At 43.6% G+C, this 21108-nt stretch overlaps 1 protein-coding gene across 1 annotated transcript in view; it reads right to left on the bottom strand.

Moving 5' to 3' along the window:
* Nucleotides 1-2172: 2172 nt before the first annotated feature.
* Nucleotides 2173-21108, bottom strand: part of ZFC3H1 (zinc finger C3H1-type containing) — a 220457-nt gene continuing 201521 nt past the window's right edge. Inside the window, 4 exon segments of the mRNA XM_029597179.1 lie at nucleotides 2173-3202; nucleotides 3330-3392; nucleotides 4486-4525; nucleotides 5086-5187. Of these exon segments, the coding sequence (XP_029453039.1) occupies nucleotides 3065-3202; nucleotides 3330-3392; nucleotides 4486-4525; nucleotides 5086-5187 (343 nt within the window). The 3' untranslated portion in view covers nucleotides 2173-3064.

Below are 21108 nucleotides of genomic sequence, written 5' to 3'. Positions count from 1 at the left end.
TTGTGCCAAACTCTGGGCTAAAGATCTCTTTCTGCTGGGATTAAACCTGGAACCATCCCTCCCCGAGAGGGTCCCTGCCTCAGGCAAACGGCATCGTGCATTAGAAGCTCAAATTCTGGTGGAAAAGGTGAGGAAGAATCTTGAGGAGCCCAACTGAAGCTTTTTGCCTTAGGCCTCCTCCTTCCTTCCCCCACTTCCACCAGGGAAAGAACCGAAGGCTCACAAACAACCTCCTTAGCAGAGCTGCTGCTGCCACTAGTAGCCAAAGTGGCTATTGCAGCCACTTCTACCATCTGCTGGAGTTTGCAAAATATTGAAGCACCACAGACTTCAGTACCCTATATGCGGTGACATTAGCAAATCAGTTGTTCTCTGTCTCCATCTGCTGACAGGGAGGCCAAACCCATGCATTCTGAATTAGTCTTGTAGGATAAGGAATAAATGGTTAAATGGACTAAATGTTCAGACTTTACTTACCAATTAACCGTTTAGTATTTTACTTCCCTAGTTAGTACCATGTTAATTTTTTTCCATTGGACAGCTGGATTTCAGTACCTCTGGCTTTAAGCATTAACACTGCCCATCCTTACCTCGCAAATTCTTCTGCAGATCCTTTACCAACAATAATTCTCATTTTCTTAATTATGGTTTGTTAGGTAATTGTTTACTGCTTTAAGATTTCTAATACTAATATCCCGTTTAAAGATAAAGATATTTCAAGAACCATCACAGGTGGAAAATCCTGTTAAGACATAGCATAAGTGCAGATGATCTTCTAGTGGCATAGGAGTGAAGGGACAGTTAGAAAACTATGGTCTCTGGCACTGCACCAGGAATGACACTGGGCAGATTACATGTGTCTTAATGGCCCCTATCTGCCATCATATTCTCTGTCTCTATGTTAAATCTAAGATACTTCAAAGCGTTTTAGTTGGAAAAATGAAGCCAGACTGTTTTTCAAAGAGAATTACTAAGAAATTTATGTATGCCAGCCTTAGCTAAGCAATGGCAATTATGCCACTGTTCATGAAGGCTTTACATAAAGATGCAACAAAAAACTGTGTTACTGTGTTAAAGGAAAAGTCTCCCTAAACCTTGCCCTTCATCTATTTACCAGTGGACAGTATATTTAGTTGATGCTTGTTCTGCCACATAACCTGTGGCTATACTGCCACCTCCTGACCTGCCTTAGTATCGGTCACTCAGGTCTCTTAGAAAGACACTTGTAATTTCAGACCCTATAGGTCATAGGAATTACATGTGGTCATGTTCCGCTCACCCCAGTGGGAGCTTCTATCTTACCTGCACTTTCCTATAGGTTCCTTTTGAACCCAGGGCACATTGAGAACCTGCCTCCTCTCAGCCTGAGAGAAGCATTATCTTACACCAAGGTGTAAGCCATCGATCTATACACCTCATCTCTTTATTTCTGTACCCTGATAGAAGCATTATCCTTTTTTTTAAGGACTCAACGGTTGGGCAGTACTCTTGATTTCATCTCAAGATTTACAGTAAGTTTTCTGATCTCTTCAATTCTCTGTACATTAAAATTTTGAAAACGAAGAAGCTGGTTTCCCTGCACAACTGAAGTCAAATACAAAGTTTAGCTACTTGTCAAACAAGTAACACGCTGCATTCAGACAAGATAATGCTATTAAACTGTACGAAAGTTTTGCCTCAGGAAGTGGGGAGAGGGAAGGCGGACAACATTAGTTCCAAAGGAAAAGTCACACACCCCCAACGCAACCCAACAGTAAACTACCCGAATGATGGGTCACAATCCAAAATCACTTTGCTCCATTTCTTGTACTGCTGCTTTAAGCCAACCTATCACTGCAAAGTCACTCATCTTAGCTGGAAAACTTTGACTTCATAAAACTAGAACACGGCAGACAAAAAAAAAACCCCAAACATGTGAAGTCAGTGATTTCAGAATTTTCATAACTTGATTTATCTTAAAGTTTGTTCCTTGAAATAAACTTGTGCTCCCTTAAGATCGGGTGAAGGACACTAGCAGGAAATGCCCGATGTGGTTAGGTCCAAATGATCTTTCTTGTCTTCCCAAGTTCCAGATGGGAGAAAATATTTTCAAATGGCTCAAATAATTCTTCCACACACATCTGACCGCACCTCAAACACACAAAGAACTACAACTACAATTTATTATTTTTTTTAGAAACTTATATTGAAAATTTTTTTGCATAAACTATAATACTACAAAGTAGTATTTCAATACAAAACAGTTTCAATTTTTACCGTTCTTTAAACTGTTAAACTTTATTATAAATTAAACTTTTTTACAAAAAAAAAAAATTGCACATGTTTGAGCACTCTTAAGTTCTGATGCACTGGCAGTTGTGAAAGTTATCTTTAGTCTTCAAGTTTAACAGTCTCTGCAGTGAGTCCAGAATGCAGAAAGGGTAATTAACCCTTAAAGAGCCTTCAAGAGCAACTAACAGACTCAGAGGCTATGGCAGTTGCACTTTCTTGAAGACCTGCTGATTTCTATTTTAAACCCTGTAATGAAAAATCTCGGGGGGGAAAAAGAGATTTAATGCAGAAATAAAAAAAAAAAAGGGAAACCTTCCCCCAAAATCGACTGCTTGTTTCTACTCAAAATAGCCTGTTGCACTAACCCCCAAATACAGATCTCTCAGGCATCAGAGAGAGTGCCAAGTGAATCAGGAACAGCACAACAGAATTAAAACAAAAAGGGGGAGAGGGTGTTAAAAAAAACAAAAATAAACAAAAATAAAAACACACACGCACGCACAAAAGAATAAAATGTCAAGTCACTTTCATGAACCATACTTACGTACATGATGTTACGAGAATCTTGCTGGGCCCAGAAGCAGGCCAAACAGGGAATTCATTTATCCAATGTATAATTGTTTCCAGGTTGGCAGAGAGCGGACCGGAGAGACGCGATAGGATCCGCCGTGCTGGCCTCCCTTAGGGAGACGATAGCACAGAGGGGAAAAAAAAAAATCAGCCTAATCTTGAAGAATCATTCAAATGATTTTGCCAATTATTAATAGGACTTAGGACTGCCTGCACCCAGTGTTCAGTGATTCTTGCTTTCTGCTCTGCAAATGGTTAAATTTAAGGGCTCATCTAGGCTGACGCCAACCTCCTGGCACTTGGAAACTAGTTCTCTCAGGTTATCAGTTTTACCTCCTCCTGATGCTTCAAACAAGAGTTGCTGCAAGAGATGGGGAAGCAGACAAATAAGATTTAGTCATGGCCTGACCATCACCACATCTGTGGATATGGCACATGCAGACATCAAATTAATTAAAACATTGAATTAAAAAAAATGAACACATTACATCTTTCCATAGTGCTGCACACAGAGGTAACTTCTGGAGGGCTCTCTGATACAAATGACGGACCTGTAAAATAAAAGCCAAAATGGCAGGTGAATGTGACAGAACAGAAAAAAGAGGTGGTTAAGGAGTAGAACAGCACTGAACATTATACATTGGTGAGATACAGCAACATTTCTAAACCTTTAAGCAAGGCACGTCATTATCCAGAAATCAGTTGCCATAGAATGATGGAATTCACTCTTTGAGGATCTACAGAAAGCAGAGTACGGGCAACATTGATTCTGGAGAGAATGTATCTCAACTGGCAAAAATTCCAGTTAACAGAAGCTTTAATCCTGATTTCTGTCCTTAATAGTGTTGTGTGCCTGGATGTTAGCCCCTGCTCCCTCTTCCCTAACACTGTAAGAGATTATACAAGTTTCCCAAAAGATCAAGGAGAGATCGTCCTCAGCTTGGGACTCAGATCTACCATAAGACAGAGAAGTGATCCAACGAGGATGCTGTACATGAGCTCTCACAGACCACAGAGGTGGCATCGCTTTCGAAAGCTTGTATACCACATTTATACTGGTCCAGCTCAAGAAGAATTAAGGATACCCTCCCTTAGGCTAGAGTGATTTAAAAAATGGCTCAATTCTGAATCATCATTGAACATTTTAGATTCAAGAGAGGGATTTAGAGATGTTTACTTATCGATTCATGGGAAACCCATTAAAGGAAAAGCTTGCTGGGAAGGTTTTCAATACACTTAAAATGACTGCAATCATTTAACAGGCATAAAGATTAAATGAGCAGTGTTACTTTACATGTTACTGTGTCCAAGTTTGCCAACAAAGAGATTCCCAAAACTCAATCCCATCAGAGACCTGGTTTGCATTAGTCTCTCTCAAGCATGCACACAAAAAAGCAGCATATTCTAATAACTTTATTGTACTCATTTTCTAAATTAAAAATAAGCTCCCATAGTTCTCCAGTATGTGTGGATAAGTCAACTCTTTCTCCAATGACAGAGAAATGGATACTTGCTTGGTGCAAATATTTAATGGTCCATGGCCTACACCATCGGGCTTACAAGAGCATTGCACAAACTGCTGAGCCATCTTTCAAAGTAAAAAGAACTGTTAATCTCTTTTACAATATACGTATGCCTACGTACCTCTCGCTGTCCCTTTAGCAAGCACTCCACAGCAATGGCTCTGAGAAAAAGGAACCAAGAATAAAACACACACTTACTCATCCCAACACATAATTAGATGACATCACCAACGCTTTCAAGCCATGGTACAACAGGGACTGTGGGATACAAATACACAGAGAATGCACGTTCTGCTGAAAGCAAGAAACAGTTAACAGAACATTATTCCCAATTTTAAAAAAGCAGCCTTACACGCAAGACTGACGACACAGCGGGGAAAAGTCAACCAGGAAAAAGTTGAATAGTTACCAAAATTAGCAATAAAAGCTTGAGACAGAGTAAGAATCAAACCTGCAATTAAGATAGTTGCCAGCTAGACCACAGCATGAGCCTATTCTTCCATTAAAATTACAGTTTATAAAGAAAACTTCAAGAATCAAACAAAAACAAACTTTCCTAAGCAAACACCTAGCGCCCATTTCTGAACCATCAAAAGTGCCGAAACTATAAAATACCTTCCAGTACAGTTAGATTGCAAGGCCAAATTTCAGATTCATTTTCATGATGCAAAAAAAGCAAAGTAATACATATAGAAGCAGGTATGTGCTTTGGGTGCATTACATTTTCCAGATGGCCATGCACGTTGGGATGCTGTATATGAACATCTTGGCTTGCAGTTTTAAAATCTGCTCATTTTTCTCCTCCCATTCTTGCTGAAGCAGCCTGCAAAATAAGAAAGTGAACAGTAGTTTGCATCAAGGATGGAAAATCCTACCATGAGTTAAAAAGTGCAGCTGTATTACTGCAAAATCCCACTGGTGCTTCAGTCATGGACAAAGCAGAGTGGCTACCTGTAACAGGTGTTTTCCAAGGACAGGATAGCAGTTCTCACATATGGGTGACATTATCCAATGGAGCCCGGCACAGAAAACCTACGTCAAAGTTTCTAGAACTTTGCCTAAGCCTCAGAGTATGCCCACACATGCATTATGCCACGCGGGGTCCCCTTCAGTCTAATTATATAGCATAGAAAAAATTTAAAAAAAATCTATGAAGTGGAGACAACTCCACGGAGGCAGGTGGGACTTGTGAGGACAGTTATCCTGCTGTCCTCAGAGAACACCTGTTACAGGAAAGCAAGTCTGCTTTCTCAGAGAACAAGCAAGACGGCAGTCCTCACACATGGGTGAATCCCTAGCTACAGGCACCCCCCCCCCCCAAACAAAAAAAAGAAAAAAAAAGGACAATAAAACCAGTGCCAACGGGCATAACAACAGTATTTTTGTCAGCAACAGGCCTTTTTAATTTTGTACAAACCCTGAAAAAAAGAGGTGGTGGAGTAGGAGAGCAGCCTGAACAAAAAGAATGGGCTCTAAGTGGGAACAGAGCTGGGTTCTACACCTTAGACAAGTTCCAGAGGACAGACTTTCCAAACCTCCTATCACAGCAGCCATCCCTGTCCAAACAGCAGTGCGACATGCTGCAGCCTTGCACATCTCCTCCATGGAGACTGATTGCAAGAGAATCACCGATGCCACCATGGCTCAGACAGAATAAGATCAATCCCACCTGGGCACCACAGAAGGAGACGTGCTCTGCTAGTGAGTGTCTGTTTGGCAATAGTGATCCCCAGCTTACCCTGATCCAAGGAAACAAGAAGTTGGGTGAACTTTCTATGGGCTTCTGTTCACTCCAGACAGAAGGCTAAGGCTCTTTTGTAGTCCAGACTATGCAGGGCTTGTTCACCTTGATGAGCGTGAGGCATGTTGGAAGGACAATTGACTGGTTAAAATGGAAGTCTAACCACCTTAGGCAGGAACTTAGTGGTCTTGCATACACACCCTACCATGAAAAAGCTGAGTGTAAGGTGGATAAGTCACTAAGGCCTGAAGCTCACTGACCCTGCACGCTGAAGTGACTGCCACAAAAAAATATGACCTACCAGGTTAGGTACTTCAGCCCAAAAGGAGTATAGTGGCTCAAAGGGGAGCTTACATCAGTTGAGCCAATACCATGTTGAGGTCCCATGACCCAGCAGGAGGTCTTAAGAGAGACTTCGGTGAAGCACACTCTGCATGAAGCATACAATTAAAGGCTGTACAGAGATGAGCTTACCTGCTACATGATGATATGAGCCAACTATACTAAGATGAATCCTGACTGAGCTGGTCTTAAGATCAGCATTGGAGAGATGTAGAAGGTAGTCGGGCAGCTTTTGTTTCAAGTAGATAGGATCTAAGGCTCTTTGCTCATATTATGCAGCAAACCTCCTCCAGTTCAGTTTGTAGGACTTTATGGTGGAAGGCTTTCTGGAAGCCAAGAGGACATGAGACACATCCTAAAAGACCAAGGGGTTGTAGGATTAGCCTCTCAAAATCCAAGCTGTGAGCGCTAGGGCTTGGAGACTGGGATGTTGCAACCTGCCTTGATCCTGAGTGATAACAGTTGAGGAAATACCCAATCTGTTCAGTTTCCTAACAGACAATTCTTGGAGGAGTGAAAATCATATCTGTCTTGGCAGAATGGGGCTATGAAAATCATAGTCCCTTTATCCTCTCTGAGCTTCAATAAGGTCTTCGTGACCAGTGCAACTGGAGGATACAGAAGTGTCTGACTCAATGGAAGGCGAAAGTATCTGAGGCTAATTTTTCATATGCTCTGTATATGAAACAGAAGAGAGGGACCTTCCTACTCCAGGAAGCTGTGAACAGGTCCACTTCCAGGGACCCCCAAAGGCAGAAGACCCAATTTGCTACTACCTGGTCCAGGGACATTTGTGGGGGTCTGACGGACCAATTCACACTGTTTAGTTTCCAGATTTATTTATTTTATTTATTTAAGGTTTTTATATACCGGCAATCATGAGGACATATCTTGCTGGTTTACATGAAACGGGGTGCATTAAATACATCAAACTAAAACTGTGGTGATCGAAGGAAACAGTTACAATTAACAAGGGTCACAGAACTTGGAGAAGAAGGAAGAGATAGGAAAGAATAACTGGTTAGACAAAATACAAATTAAATTAATTAAATACTATGTACAAATGGTATTGTTAATGGTTGAATGTTTTGGGGAGTCCTTGGATTGAGTCCTTGGATTGTGTCATTAGATTGTGTCTGGGAAAGCTTGCTTGAATAACCAAGTCTTAAGTCCTTTCCTAAAAGTTAGGAGGCATGGTTCTAGTCTGAGATCTGTAGGAATGGAATTCCATAGAGAAGGGCCAGCTGTGGAGGTGGCCCGATCTCTGAGGGTAATGTGTCTGGTCGTTTTCGTGGGAGGAACTTGGAGGGCGCCTCTGTAAACTTCTCTGGTAGGTCTTGTCGAATTGTATGCTTGGAGGGAATTTGAAGATCGAGGGAGATGCGTTGATGTATAGTTTTGAAGATGACACACATGGCTTTATACATGATACGGAAGTATAAGGGTAGCCAATGTAGCTCTTTCAGGATGGGAGTTATGTGGTCTCTCTTTTTTGCGCCTGTTAGTAGTCGGGCTGCTGAATTTTGAACCATCTGTAATGGTTTGGAATAGGATGAGGGCAGACCTAGCAATAGGGAATTGCAATAGTCTAATTTTGAGAAGATGACTGCTTGGATGATCGTTCTGAAGTCTTGAGCATGGAAGAGAGGTCTTATCCTTTTCAGGACATGGAGTTTATAGAAACAGTCTTTGGTTGTTTTGTTGATATGTGCTTTGAAGTTTAGCCGGTTGTCTATTATCACTCCTAAGTCTCTAACTTGTGAGGTAGGTAGGTTGGTAGGAAGAGAAGAGTTAGAGCTATTGTTCTCAGGAGAGATGAGTAGGATTTCTGTCTTGGAGGAGTTTAAGATGAGGTGAAGGCTGTTGAGTAGTTGTTTGATTTTCAGGTGGCATGATTCCCAGAAGTCAAGAGTTTTAGAGTATGTGTCTTTGATGGGGATGATGATTTGAATATCATCTGCGTATAGGAAATACTTTAGATTGAGGTCGGTGAGAAGTTGGCAGAGAGGAAGAAGGTAAATATTGAAAAGAGTCGGAGATAATGAAGAACCTTGCGGGACTCCTATGACGGCGTCAAATCTTGAAGATTCCTTGTTTTGGAGTCTAACTTTGTAGCCTCTGTTGTTGAGGAAGGTTTTGAACCAGGATAGGACAGTGCCACTGATTCCTATGGACGACAGCTGGTTTAGGAGGATGGCGTGGTTGACCGTGTCAAACGCTGCGGATAGGTCTAATAAGATCAATAGGAAAGAGTTTCCTTTGTCGAGGCCCAAGATTGGCCAGGTGTGTGGCCCTGAGCACCATTCTTTTAGATAGCTCAGGTATACAACTGGACTGCCTCATGACATAGAAGGTAGGATCCCATACCTCTTTGCTTGTTGATGTAAAACATCGCTACTTGGCTGTCCATCTTGACCAGTGCAATTTTGTTGGACAGCCGATCTCTGAAAACCTTTAGTGTATACTGGATTGCCCAGAGTTCCAGTAAGTTTATCTGGTACTGATGTTCCTGGTCAGACTAACAGCCTTAAGTGCGAAGCCCATCCATATTAGCTCCCCAAGCCAGGTTGGATGCATTCATGGATAGGGCAATTTGCACAGGAAGAATTTGGAAGGGGTTACCCTGAACTAAATTGGAATTGTCTTGCCACCAGAATAGAAAATACCCGAGTAACGGAGCAACTGAGGCAATCCTGAAGGTCCTGAGTGGTTTGAAGCCACTGAGATCTCAGAGTCCATTGGGCTCTTCGCATGAACAGTCGTGCCATGGGAGTGACACGAAAGATTGCAGCCATGTGGCCCAACAATCTCAACATATGCCAAGTTGATTTCTGCTGACTCCTGGATCTCTGCCACTATGGCCAGAGTGACAGCCCGCTGCTGTGGGAGGAAGGCCCTGGTATCTAGCAGAGTTCCTATGAATTCCAATTAGGGTGATAGGCTTAGATGGGATTGAGGGTAGTTGACGACGAACCCTAGTGACTCCAATACCTAGATGCTAACACGCAATGAATCTTCGGATCCTGCTCGAGACGTGCTCTTGACCAGCCAATTGTCTGAATAGGGAAACACAGGCATCCCCAGTCTGTGAAGGTGCGCTGCCACTACAGCCAAGCATTTTGTGAAGACACATGGGGCTGACTTGAGCCCGAATGGCAGAAAGAGATACTGAAGTTCAGATTTCCCATCACAAACCTGAGATACTTCCATTGCCTGAGAATATCTCAATGTGGGTGCAGGTGTCCTTAAGATCGAGAGAGCACAGCCAGTTCTCTGTTTGCAAAAAAGGGATCAAGGTGCCCAGAAAAATCTTGAACTCCCCCCCCCAGAAATTTGTTCAAGACCTTTAAGTCTAGGATGGGACGGAGTCCCTGGTTTTGCTTTGGAATCAGGAAGTACCAGCAGTAAAATCCCAGCCTTTTCTGCCCTGATGGAAGGGGCTCAACTGCTCTGGCCATTAAGAGGGAGAAGAGCTCCGAATATACCTCCTGATGTGCTGCATGCCCCCCCAAGACAGGCTCGGGGGCAATTTGATGGGACACCCAATAGGTTTTATCTGCTCTGTGAACTATGCCGAGAACCCACTGGACCAAGGTTATACTGGGACACTGGTTTGTGTAGAATTACAGCTTGCCTCCAACTGGAAGGTGTTTTGGCATAGGTACTGGATCTTGGCCATGCTCTCTTTGGTCCAGTTAAAACCTCATCCCTGGAGTTGGCTGGGATGCTGTGTGGGGCTTAGGCATCCTCAGCTGCTGGGATGGCGATGCTGTATACAAGACCAAGAGTGCGGAAGATAGTGTCTCTTCGGGCGAAGAACATCCTCTGCCCAGATCTCAGGCTTCTCCTGGAAGAAGTGGTGGCTGGGTCTGAAGTGGCAGCGGACTGCTGCTGAAGTGTTGCACAATGGTTCCGAATCTGTATTACTATATCCTTCACTGTGTATTCCATGTCAGCGAGTCACTCCTGCACTTCCTGACGGAGATCAGAGACTCACAGCCAAGCGAGTCTGTGGGCCCTGTTACCAACGGCAGAGGTTCTCTATACCACTTCAAAAACAGCATAGGTTGACCAGACTCCATGTTTTCCACACTCCACATCCTTAGTCACCAGTGACTGGAGGGTGTCCTGCTGCTTCCAAGGAAGCTGCACAGCTTCCTTCTGCACTTGCTTCAGAATGTCCCACATGTATTGGCCCCATGAGGCGCTGATAGGTCATTATGAGCTCCCTGGAAAACTTTCCTCCCAAGAATGTCCATAGCCCTGGAATCCTTCTCTGGGGGCACAGAGGAGTGGGTGCTAGAGCACTTGGCCTTCTTGAGAGCAGGGCCTACCACCACAGATTGGTGCGATAGTTGACGCTTTTTGAATCCACAAGCCTTCTGGATGAGGCAAACCACATTTGCTTTTCTGTTAACAAGAGCCAAAGAGGGGATTCTCCCACATCCTCAAGTGACTCCTGAAGGATTTCGTGCGCTGGGACTGCCACGATCTTCTTAGGAGGCTCCACATATTGGAAGATTATTCAGTATTTTGTATCTGGTGTTCTCCATCTCCAAATTAAATAGGATGGCCTTTGCCATCAACCTAACAAAACCTGTGAAGGAGAGGTCCTCCGATGGAAGAATCGGGAGGGAACAGACTGTGAGAGGAAACTTAAGAGAAACATCTGAAAAACCTACCTAGGAACACTATGGGAAGAACCATGACACTCTTCCACTCAGGTCGGTACAGAAACTGCAAAGGATCATCATAGTATAAGTGGCTGGCTAGCAAACTTCAGCTTGTTTATTGACCTTTGTTTCTTGGTTATCTTCCAAGCTGATAAAACCCAGGTCAGCCCCTGCTGCTCCCAAGTCCACAGATTACCTCTTAGAATGCCCATGAGCCAGAGGCTTTAGCGATCACTGTGCATCCAAATTTGCCCAGCAGGAACATCTGCACGTCATGTTTGCAGCAGTGATCTGTACCACAATCTATTTCTAATGCAACTTACTCACATCTTATTACTTTTTCAGCAACTTGGGGGTGTTTGTTCCTCCTTTCCTATTACAAATTACTCTAACTGCTCTCCATCTGCAGATACAAAGCCCCTCGTTCCACATCCTAAGGTGAAGATGTATAGATGAAAAAACAGTCTGAATCAGTATATATAGTTAAATTGTGGATCAAGAGGGGCTTTGATTCTGCAGATGGAGAGCAGTTAGAGTAATTTGTAATGAGAAAGGAGGAACAAACACCCTAAGTTGCAGATCTCTGCTGCAAACATGACATACAGCAGCAAGTACAATATATTGTGCAGATGTTCCCATTGGGCAAATAACTTTTTTTTTTTTTTTTACTAAATGCTGCCTAGATTGTTTAAGACGACGAATTAACACTGAGTCAAAAAGGCAAATGATCTCTTCTAAAAGACAGACAAAAATCCAAGAAAAGAGCGAGACTCAAAAAGACCATGACTACCGGGCTCCATAGAAAAATAAAGACTGAAGGGACCCCACAAGCCATGTGGCATAATGCATATGTGGACATGCTCAGTGAGTCTTAAAGTTCTAGAAACTCTGACATAAGTTATGTGACAGGATTCATCGGATGATGTCACCCATGTGAGAGAACTGCCATCTATCTTGTCCTCTGAGCAAAACTGGAATCTCAGGACTCAGGAGTAATCTAAGGAAGTATTTCTTTACAAATGGTGGTGATTGCATGTAACAGCCTTCTACTGGAGGTAGTGGACACAAGGACAAACTGAGGGCATGGTAGGGGATTGTAGAACTGAGCAGTTGTGTGAACTGGCTATTTTTTTATTTTATTTATATTCCGTCTTTCAGACACTTCAAAGTGGATTATATTCAGGTACGGGAAGTATTTCCCTATGGGATTTGAACCCTGGCTTCCCTGGTTTGTAGCCCACTGCTGTAAGCTGGAGGTTACTCCTCCACGCAAGACACTGTATGGTCTTTTTTTGCCATCTTTCTAGATTTATGTTCTGTCACCTCTTTTTTTTGCCTAACACACACAAAGGTATAGTGCACGGGTTTTCCTACAAGTCACATCTTCACTATATCATAATGAATTACTACTTCAGGGATCAGAAGATCATTGAGGCTACATCAAATTACAAAGCAAATTAGAATAGCAGCTCATAGACTGAGATTATGATATTTGGATACGTGTTAAATGCAACGAATAATGAATCATACACACTACATCTGAGTTTGTCACACAGTACACACGTTACAAAAAGTGCGTCACAAGGCAAAAACATGGACACATGCTTATTTTCTGCATATGAAAACTTTCCCTATCCTCATCCATCCTCCTCAATGTGTTCACCTGTTGCACCACCAGGACAGGCCAGGAATAGCTCTGTATCCACAGACTAAGGGCAACAGAGAGGGGCACATGTCTCATGCCCAATGTCAGATCCTGATCCGACACTCACATGCAGCAGCCTGATCTCTGGAGCCCATAAATTAGAGAACTAGGATCAGCAGTTTACATAGCCTGGCTCATGGTCCACAATCAAGTGCAGCAGGAGGAGTAGAATTTTGAGTCTGCGACAAACTCACAGCTTACATACAAAGGGGTTTGAACCCCTTCCTTCATTAGGCAATTGGGTGTTTTGGTTCAAAAGGCTGCATTTCCAGGGATGGAGGTGGGCCTTTCAAACTCCATAACCTATCCATTCCCTATCCTTCAAAAATTGGAAGAAGAATCCATCTGAAGAAAATAGGAAAAAGAATAAGCATTGTCAAGTTAAGTGTAAAACATTGATAAGACAGGCGAAGAGAGAATTTGAAATGAAGTTGGCCATAGAGGCAAAAACTCATAATAAAAACTTTTAAAAATATATCCAAAGCAAGAAACCTGTGAGGGAGTCGGTTGGACTGTTAGATGACCAAGTGGTTAAAGGGGCTCTTAGGGAAGATAAGGCTATTGCAGAAAGACTAAATTAATTCTTTGCTTCCATGTTTACTAATGAGGAAGTTGGGGAGATACCAGTTACGGAGATGGTTTTCAGGGGTGATGAGTCAGATGAACTGAACCAAATCACTGTGAAACTGGAAGATGTAGTAGGCCAGATTGATAAACTAAAGAGTAGCAAATCACCTGGACCGGATGGTATGCATCCTAGGGTACTGAAGGAACTCAAAAATGAAATTTCTGATCTATTAGTTAAAATTTGTAACCTATCATTAAAATCATCCATTGTACTTGAAGACTGGAGGGTGGCCAATGTAACCCCAATATTTAAAAAGGGCTCCAAGGGCGATCCAGGAAAATAGAGACCAGTGAGCCTGACTTCAGTCCAGGAAAAATAGTGGAAACTATTCTAAAGATCAAAATAATAGAGCACATAGAAAGAAATGGTTTAATGGAACAGGGTCAGCATGGATTTACCCAAGGGAAGTCTTGCCTCACAAATCTGCTTCATTTTCTTGAAAGGGTTAATAAACATGTGGATAAAGGTGAACCAGTAGATGTAGTGTATTTGGATTTTCAGAAGGCATCTGACAAAGTCCCTCATAAGAGGCTTCTAAGAAAACTAAAGTCATGGGATAGGAGGCGATGTGCTTCCATGGATTACAAACTGGTTAAAAGACAGGAAACAGAATAGGATTAAATGGTCAATTTTCTCAATGGAAAAGGGTAAACAGTGGAGTGCCTCAAGGATCTGTACTTGGACCGGTGCTTTTCAATATATTTATAAATGATCAGGAAAGGAATAAGACGAGTGTGGTTATCAAGTTTGCGGATGATACAAAATTATTCAGAGTAATTAAATCACAAGCGGATTGTGATACATTACAGGAGGACCTTGTGAGACTGGAAGATTGGGCATCCAAATGGCAGATGAAATTTAATGTGGACAAGTGCAAGGTGTTGCATATAGGGAAAAATAACCCTTGCTGTAGTTACATGATGTTAGGTTCCATATTAGGTGCTACCACCCAGGAAAAAAGATCTAGGCATCATAGTGGATAATACTTTGAAATCGTCTGCTCAGTGTGCTGCAGCAGTCAAAAAAGCAAACAATCAGGCCGATACAGTAAGGGCGCGTAAGAAAACGTGCGGCAGTGCCGGGCGCCCGCTCGTTTGCCGCGTGCACAGTCCGCATCACATACCGCTCGATACAGTATTTAAATGGCATGCAAATGCAAGCCGCGTCCAAACCTCATCCATGAAGCGTCCATGAAGCGCTATCCGTATCCGCAATACAGTATCCTGGGTGCGCTGGAACCTGTCATTTCAAATGACGTTTGAAATGACAGGTACCAGGAAGTGGATGTTCTCCTACAGACCCTGCTGCCTTGAGTGCCCGGCACCAGCAAGCCCCAGCAGCCGGCGATCGGAGGCAGGAAGCGCAACAAAGCACCCTCCTTCGGTCGGGCAAGAGACAAAATTTCAGTGTCCCAAACCAAACCAACCCAATCCAAGCCCCAGCAGAGAGAAACGAAATTTCACAGTCCCGGGCAAACTTTCCCCCAGCCCCCGCTCACCTGCACTGGCCGCGGCCACGCAAGCCCCCAGCAGCAGCAGTAGAAGGGCGTCGAGCGAGAGTGGCTTCAGCAGCCCGGGGTGGATCGGGCGCTCCCCATGCGAGGCGGCTTCCAGCAGCCCCGCCGGCGAAGGTGAATACATGCACGCCTGTACGTCCAATATGGGCACTCAAGGCAGCAGGCGCATGAACGCACGCCATGACCTGAGCGCCCAGCTGGGCGTCGAAGGTCACGGCGTGTGCGTATTCACCTTCGCCGGCGGGGCTGCTGGAAGCCGCCTCGCATGGGGAGTGCCCGATCCGCTGAAGCCGCTCTCTCTCGCCGCCCTTCTACTGCTGCTGCTGGGGGCTTGCGTGGCTGCAGCCAGGGCAGGTGAGCGGGGGCTGGGGGAAAGTTTGCCCAGGACTGTGAAATTTCGTCTCTCTCTGCTGGGGCTTGGATTGGGTTGGTTTGGTCTGGGACTGTGAAATTTCGTCTCTCTGCTGGGGCTTGCCTGACGCTTGGATTGGGTTGGTTTGGTTTGGGACTGTGAATTTGTGTGTGAAATTTCGTAATTTACAGCCTACCCTGACCCTGGCATTAGTGTGAAACCACACTAACGCCAGGGTCAGGGTAGGCGGTAAATTAGCAGGTAAAAGACGCGGCAAGATAGCAGGTTAAAAAGAAGATAGTTGGGGCGCACGTTACTGTATGGGAGGGAATAGCTAATCGGATAGTTTACATACATATACATGCCGCGGGCGGAAAGGGATTCGCGTTGAGTAATAGAAGCGGTAAGGATCGGTAAAAACAGATAGTGAATCGCGGGTTAGACTTACGCGGCCAAATTGTGAGTACACAGCGGGTTAGAAACGGGGTAACTGCAGCCGCGCTTTACTGTATCGGCCTGAATATTAGGAATTATTAGGAAGGGAATGGTTAATAAAACAGAAACTATCATAATGCCTCGGTAATGTTCCATGGTGAGACTGCACTTTGAATACTGTGTACAATTCAGGTTGCCGCATCTCAAAAAAGATAAAGCTGCAATAGAGAAGGTACAGAGAAGGGCAACCAAAATGATAAAGGGGATGGAACAGCTCCCCTATGAGGAAAGGCTGAAGAGGTTAGGACTGTTCAGCTTGGAGAAGAGACGGCTGAGAGGGGATATGATAGAGGTCTTTAAGATCATGAGAGGTCTTGAATGAGTAGATGTGAATCTGTTATTTACACTTTCAGATAATAGAAGGACTAGGGGGCATTCCATGAAGTTAGCAAGTAGCACATTTAAGACTAATCGGAGAAAATTCTTTTTCACTCAATGCACAATTAAGCTCTGGAATTTGTTGCCAGAGGATGTGGTTAGTGTAGCTGGGTTCAAAAAAGGTTTGGATAAGTTCTTGGAGGAGAAGTCCATTAACTGCTATTAATCAAGTTGACTTACGGAATGGCCTCTGCTATTACTGGCATCAGTAGCATGGGATCTTCTTAGTGTTTGGGTAATTGCTAGGTTCTTGTGGCCTGGTTTGGCCACTGTTGGAAACAGGATGCTGGGCTTGATGGACCCTTGGTCTGACCCAGCATGGCAATTTCTTATGTTCTTAAGTTTAGGGATCTGTTATTTTAACATCTCACTTTTTGACTAATTCCAACTTTTTTCAGTTCTCTAATTATAACACTGATTGGGACACTAAAAAAAAATATTTGAAGGGAAGCATGAAGTGTATATACTTGCCCTTCAAAAGTGGATTAGTTATTACCATTCAAACAAACAGATTTTAGGGTAATAAATGCAATGTTTTAAATATATGCATCTTTGCATTGACAGCTCCTGCTAAATGTACCAGTGCCTGAGAAACACTCATTTTTTATGACCTTGGAACGGTCAGGGAATCACTCCTGCACTATACAGACACTTATGATTGTGGATAAGCAGGGGAAAAGGCCCGGTGGGACTGCTTTATATTTTAGAATCATAATTTTTTTTTACAGCAGGGGAGGGAGATCCCAGGGCTGGCTTTTATTTTTATTTTAAAATTTATGGAAGGGAAACCCTCAATATAACAAAAACAAACCAAAAAAAAAAAAAAAAGAAACCTTTGCACATCCCTAGTAATTATTGACGATCATTAAGAATGCTATACACTTCTATTAAATCTAGCAGTCTTTTTTTCTGCTTTTGTACTTTCATCCAAGTTCCTTATCTGCGACGCCCTTCATTTTCGGTTATCTTAACAGAAGAAAGTTTTATTTGTGGCAAAAATATTTAACTGGTGATTTAAAATTGTCCATGTTTTGAAAGTCTGAAGCTAAGTTAAATGTATTTCCTTACTCTGCTACCATTTTTGTGCACTTTTTTTTTAAAGCTCTGGGGTAAAGATGTGCACCCAACTGTATAAATACCACACGTGAACTCATGGGTGGTGTAATCTGACGTTATGAACACGAGTCCATGTTCTGACTGTTGTAATTAACTTACATTTTCAAGCTCAAAAAAAAGATTTTTTTTTAAATGTAATTACATGAATTTGCAGGGAAAGCCTTAAGAATGTTACTAAATTTTAATCTAAGACCAAAGTCAGACATATTAGTAATGTTGACTTCAAAATAAAATACTGGTTTTTTTTAGGTTTATTTATTTATTTAACTCAAATAAGAAAACAATTGAAAAATAAACATTACGCATGAAATGCAAAATTTAGATATTGCTTTGGTACATGCCTGTGAAGTTAAAAATAGAAGAAATCCTCCCGCCTACAGACTGATGTATGCAGGGTCATGTACAGGAGCATGCCATGTATTTTTCAGCTCCTCTCGAGACAATAAAAGTACTGCAAACTTAGAATGCTAGCAGTGTCTAAATTTTGATATCTGCAAGGCAACTATAATACAAGGATTTGTTTAGCTTTTAGTTTATTTATTTTTATATACCGGTGTTTGATCTTACATATCACATCGGTTTACATTCCAACAAAAAAAATGCAGGAAATCAAGCATTAATACGCGGATAAAAATTAAGGGGCACATTGCTGTTCCAACACCTGGAGAAGTATAGCAGATTGCTATTAGCAAACAGCACCTGCCCCTAATTTGATGTGCTCTACTGGATCCAGAGCACTGAGTGGGCTCAGGGTATGGAAGCTATGCTTTAGAAGAAACAGCTGTTCTGTCATGAAATGAGACTATTACAGAGATCATGCAAGGACAAGCAGCAAAGCAGCCCACACTTAATGGAACAGATCGGATCTGTCCTCCAAGCTGAGAGAGTCTGCATCAGCTGGGTATGTTTTACTAGAACAAAACAGAGACTTGTGTAACAAGTTCTAGTGTCCACCGTGTCCACTTGTGCTATTATGACTGGATGTTATCTGACACCAAGCGATCCCCTAGTAGAATGCTAGATTACTTTTTGTCCAATGAAGGCATACTTGGTTTGAGAGGACGTGCAGGATCATATGTTTAACCGAAGTGCTACCACACATACAGTGGGCTAAAAACGATAATCTAAGAGTTGGTTAACTAGTGTAACTAGACTGGATCTAAAACAATGAATGTTAAACTTGGGAAGTAAGCGACAGAGAGAGCAGAGTTGCTTACCTGTAACAGGTGTTCTAGGACAGCAGAATGTTAGTCCTCACATGTGGGTGACATCATCAGATGGAGCCCAGCACGGAAAACTTTTGCCAAAGTTTCTAGAAACCTTTGACTGGCAGTCTGAGCATGCCCAGCCTGCCGCTGTCCACCCAAGGTCCCCCTTCATACAAACGAAAAAATAAAACAAAACGAAGGTGAACCCAACATCATGGGGAGGCGGGCGGGATTCCTGAGGACTAACAACCTGCTGTCCTAGGAGAACACCTGTTACAGGTAAGCAACTCTTTCTCCTAGGACTAACAGGATGGTAGTACCCACATGTGGGTGATTACAGAGCTCGAGACTGCCTCCTGGGAACAGAACCCCCACAGTAGCCGAACAAGGTGCCAACGGGCACAACATTACTGCAGCGCTGGGGGAAGCAGGGGCAGTCTAGCCCCACAGAGACCACGATGAGAACAGTTGAGTTCAGGACTGGAACAGGTTGCGGAGGACAGAGTGGCCAAAAGCGCTGTCCTGGCGACTATCCCTTTCGAGACAGTAGTGAGCCACAAAAGTGTGGCACGAACTCCAGGTTGCGGCTCTGCAGATTTCAGCAATAGGGACCGCCCGCAGACGGGCCACTGATGCTGCCATAGCCCACACAGAGTGAACCTTCACCCTGCTGGAGGCCTGCTTGCTCGTAGCAAAAGGCAAGGCAATCCGCTAGCCAGTGGGAAAGGGTCTGCTTTCCCACTGCTGCTGTCAAAGAACACAAAGAAGTGGGTGGACTGTCTGTGCCTCGCTGTACAATCCAAGTAGAAAGCGCGTGCCTGTTTGCAGCTCCGGGTGTGAAGTGTTCGTTCCCCCTGGTGGGAATGAGGCCACGGGAAGAACAACTGACTGGTTGATGTGGAACACAGTCACCACATTCGGCAGGAATTTTGGATACGTGCGCAGCACAGTGTCATGTAAAAGTTACATGTACTTAGCTAGTTTCTCAATTAAGCTGTTACATTGTATTATGTCATTATAAGGCTAGCCTTAGACATCTTGTTATATGTAAACCGATGTGATATGTCAAATCAAATGTCGGTATAGAAAAATAAATAAATAATAAATACACAATCATGGAAGAATTTCGTATAGGAAGAGTACGTAACCAGGGCTTGGATCTCGCTGACCCTGCGAGTGGAAGTGATCGCCACCAGGGAATATAACCTTCCAGGTGAGGAACTTGAGGTCACAGGATTTGAGAGGCTCAAACGGATGTCACATGAACCTCGCCAGAATGACATTGAGATCCCATGTTCCCCAGGAAAGATTTGAACCAGGCTAGTGCCGTGCCTGTTATTCCAATGTTCGCTAATTGAGTTAGGAGGGAGTGGTTAACCGTATCAAAGGCTGCGGAGAGGTCCAAAAGGATCTGCAGGTAGGCATGACCTTTATTGAGGCCCATGATGAGGTAATCTGTTAGGGATATGAGTAGTGACTCCGTACTTAAAGATTTTCGGAATCCATATTGGGTAGGGAATAATATTTTGTGTTCTTCTAGGTAGTCTGACAATCTGGAGTTAACTAATTTTTCCATTACCTTAGCTATGAATGGGAGGTTGGAGATTCGACGAAAGTTGGAGGGATCTTTGGGATTTAAATTCGGCTTTTTTAAGAGCGGTTTGATGGAGACAATTTTCAGGTCATCTGGATAGATTCCTTGGGCTAAAGAGCAATTAATAATGTCTGTCAGAGTTTTAGATATGGTGTCAGGTATTAGCAGAAGTAGTTTGGATGGGATATGGTCAAATGGATGTGATGAGGGTTTCATTTTCTTCATTACTGTTTGGATCTCTGAGGTTGTGATGGGTTCCATGGATTGTAGAGAGATGTCTTTGTTTGGATGGAGATATGTGCTAGGAGATATGTGCTAGATCCTGGGATGCCTGCTGCCATTGACACCACAAGGCCCACTGCAGGTCCCTCATGCGGAGGCGGACCAAAGGGGTCACGTGGACTGAGGCCGCCTTAAGGCCCAGCAGGCGGAGTAGCAGACGGGCTGGTACCATTGCCCTGTTGCAAACGAGGGTAGCCAGCAAAGAGAGGGCGACCTCTCGATCCCTGGACAGAAGGGCTTTTGTCTGCGCCGTATCCAATCTGGCAACAATAAAGTCCAGCCGTGGAGACAGATTGAGATGTGACTTGGGAAAGTTGATAACGAATCCCAGAGTCTGTAAGGTGTTGACCATCAAGGCTAGAGAGTTTGTGGCTCCGGAGTGTAAGTCGCTCCGGATCAGCCAGTCATCCAGGTATGGAAAGACGGAGACCAAGCGACGCCTGAGGTAAGCAGCCACCACCGCCAAGCATTTTGTGAAGATGTGTGGTGCTGATGCCAGCCCAAAGGGCAACACTTTGTACTGAAAATGTGCCATCCCCACCTGGAAGCGGAGATACTTCCTGTAGCTGGGGACAATTGCAATATGGGCGGTAAGCCTCCAAGTCGAGGGAGCAGAGCCAAGCTCCTTGGAGGAGGAGCGGAATCAGCATGCCAAGAGAGACCATCTTGAATTTTTCTCTTACAAGAAAGCAGTTCAGCGCCCTGAGGTCGAGA

The sequence above is a fragment of the Rhinatrema bivittatum genome, chromosome 4 (assembly GCF_901001135.1).
Source record: "Rhinatrema bivittatum chromosome 4, aRhiBiv1.1, whole genome shotgun sequence".
Taxonomy (NCBI): domain Eukaryota; kingdom Metazoa; phylum Chordata; class Amphibia; order Gymnophiona; family Rhinatrematidae; genus Rhinatrema; species Rhinatrema bivittatum.
This window is presented reverse-complemented; position numbering and strand designations above follow the sequence as displayed.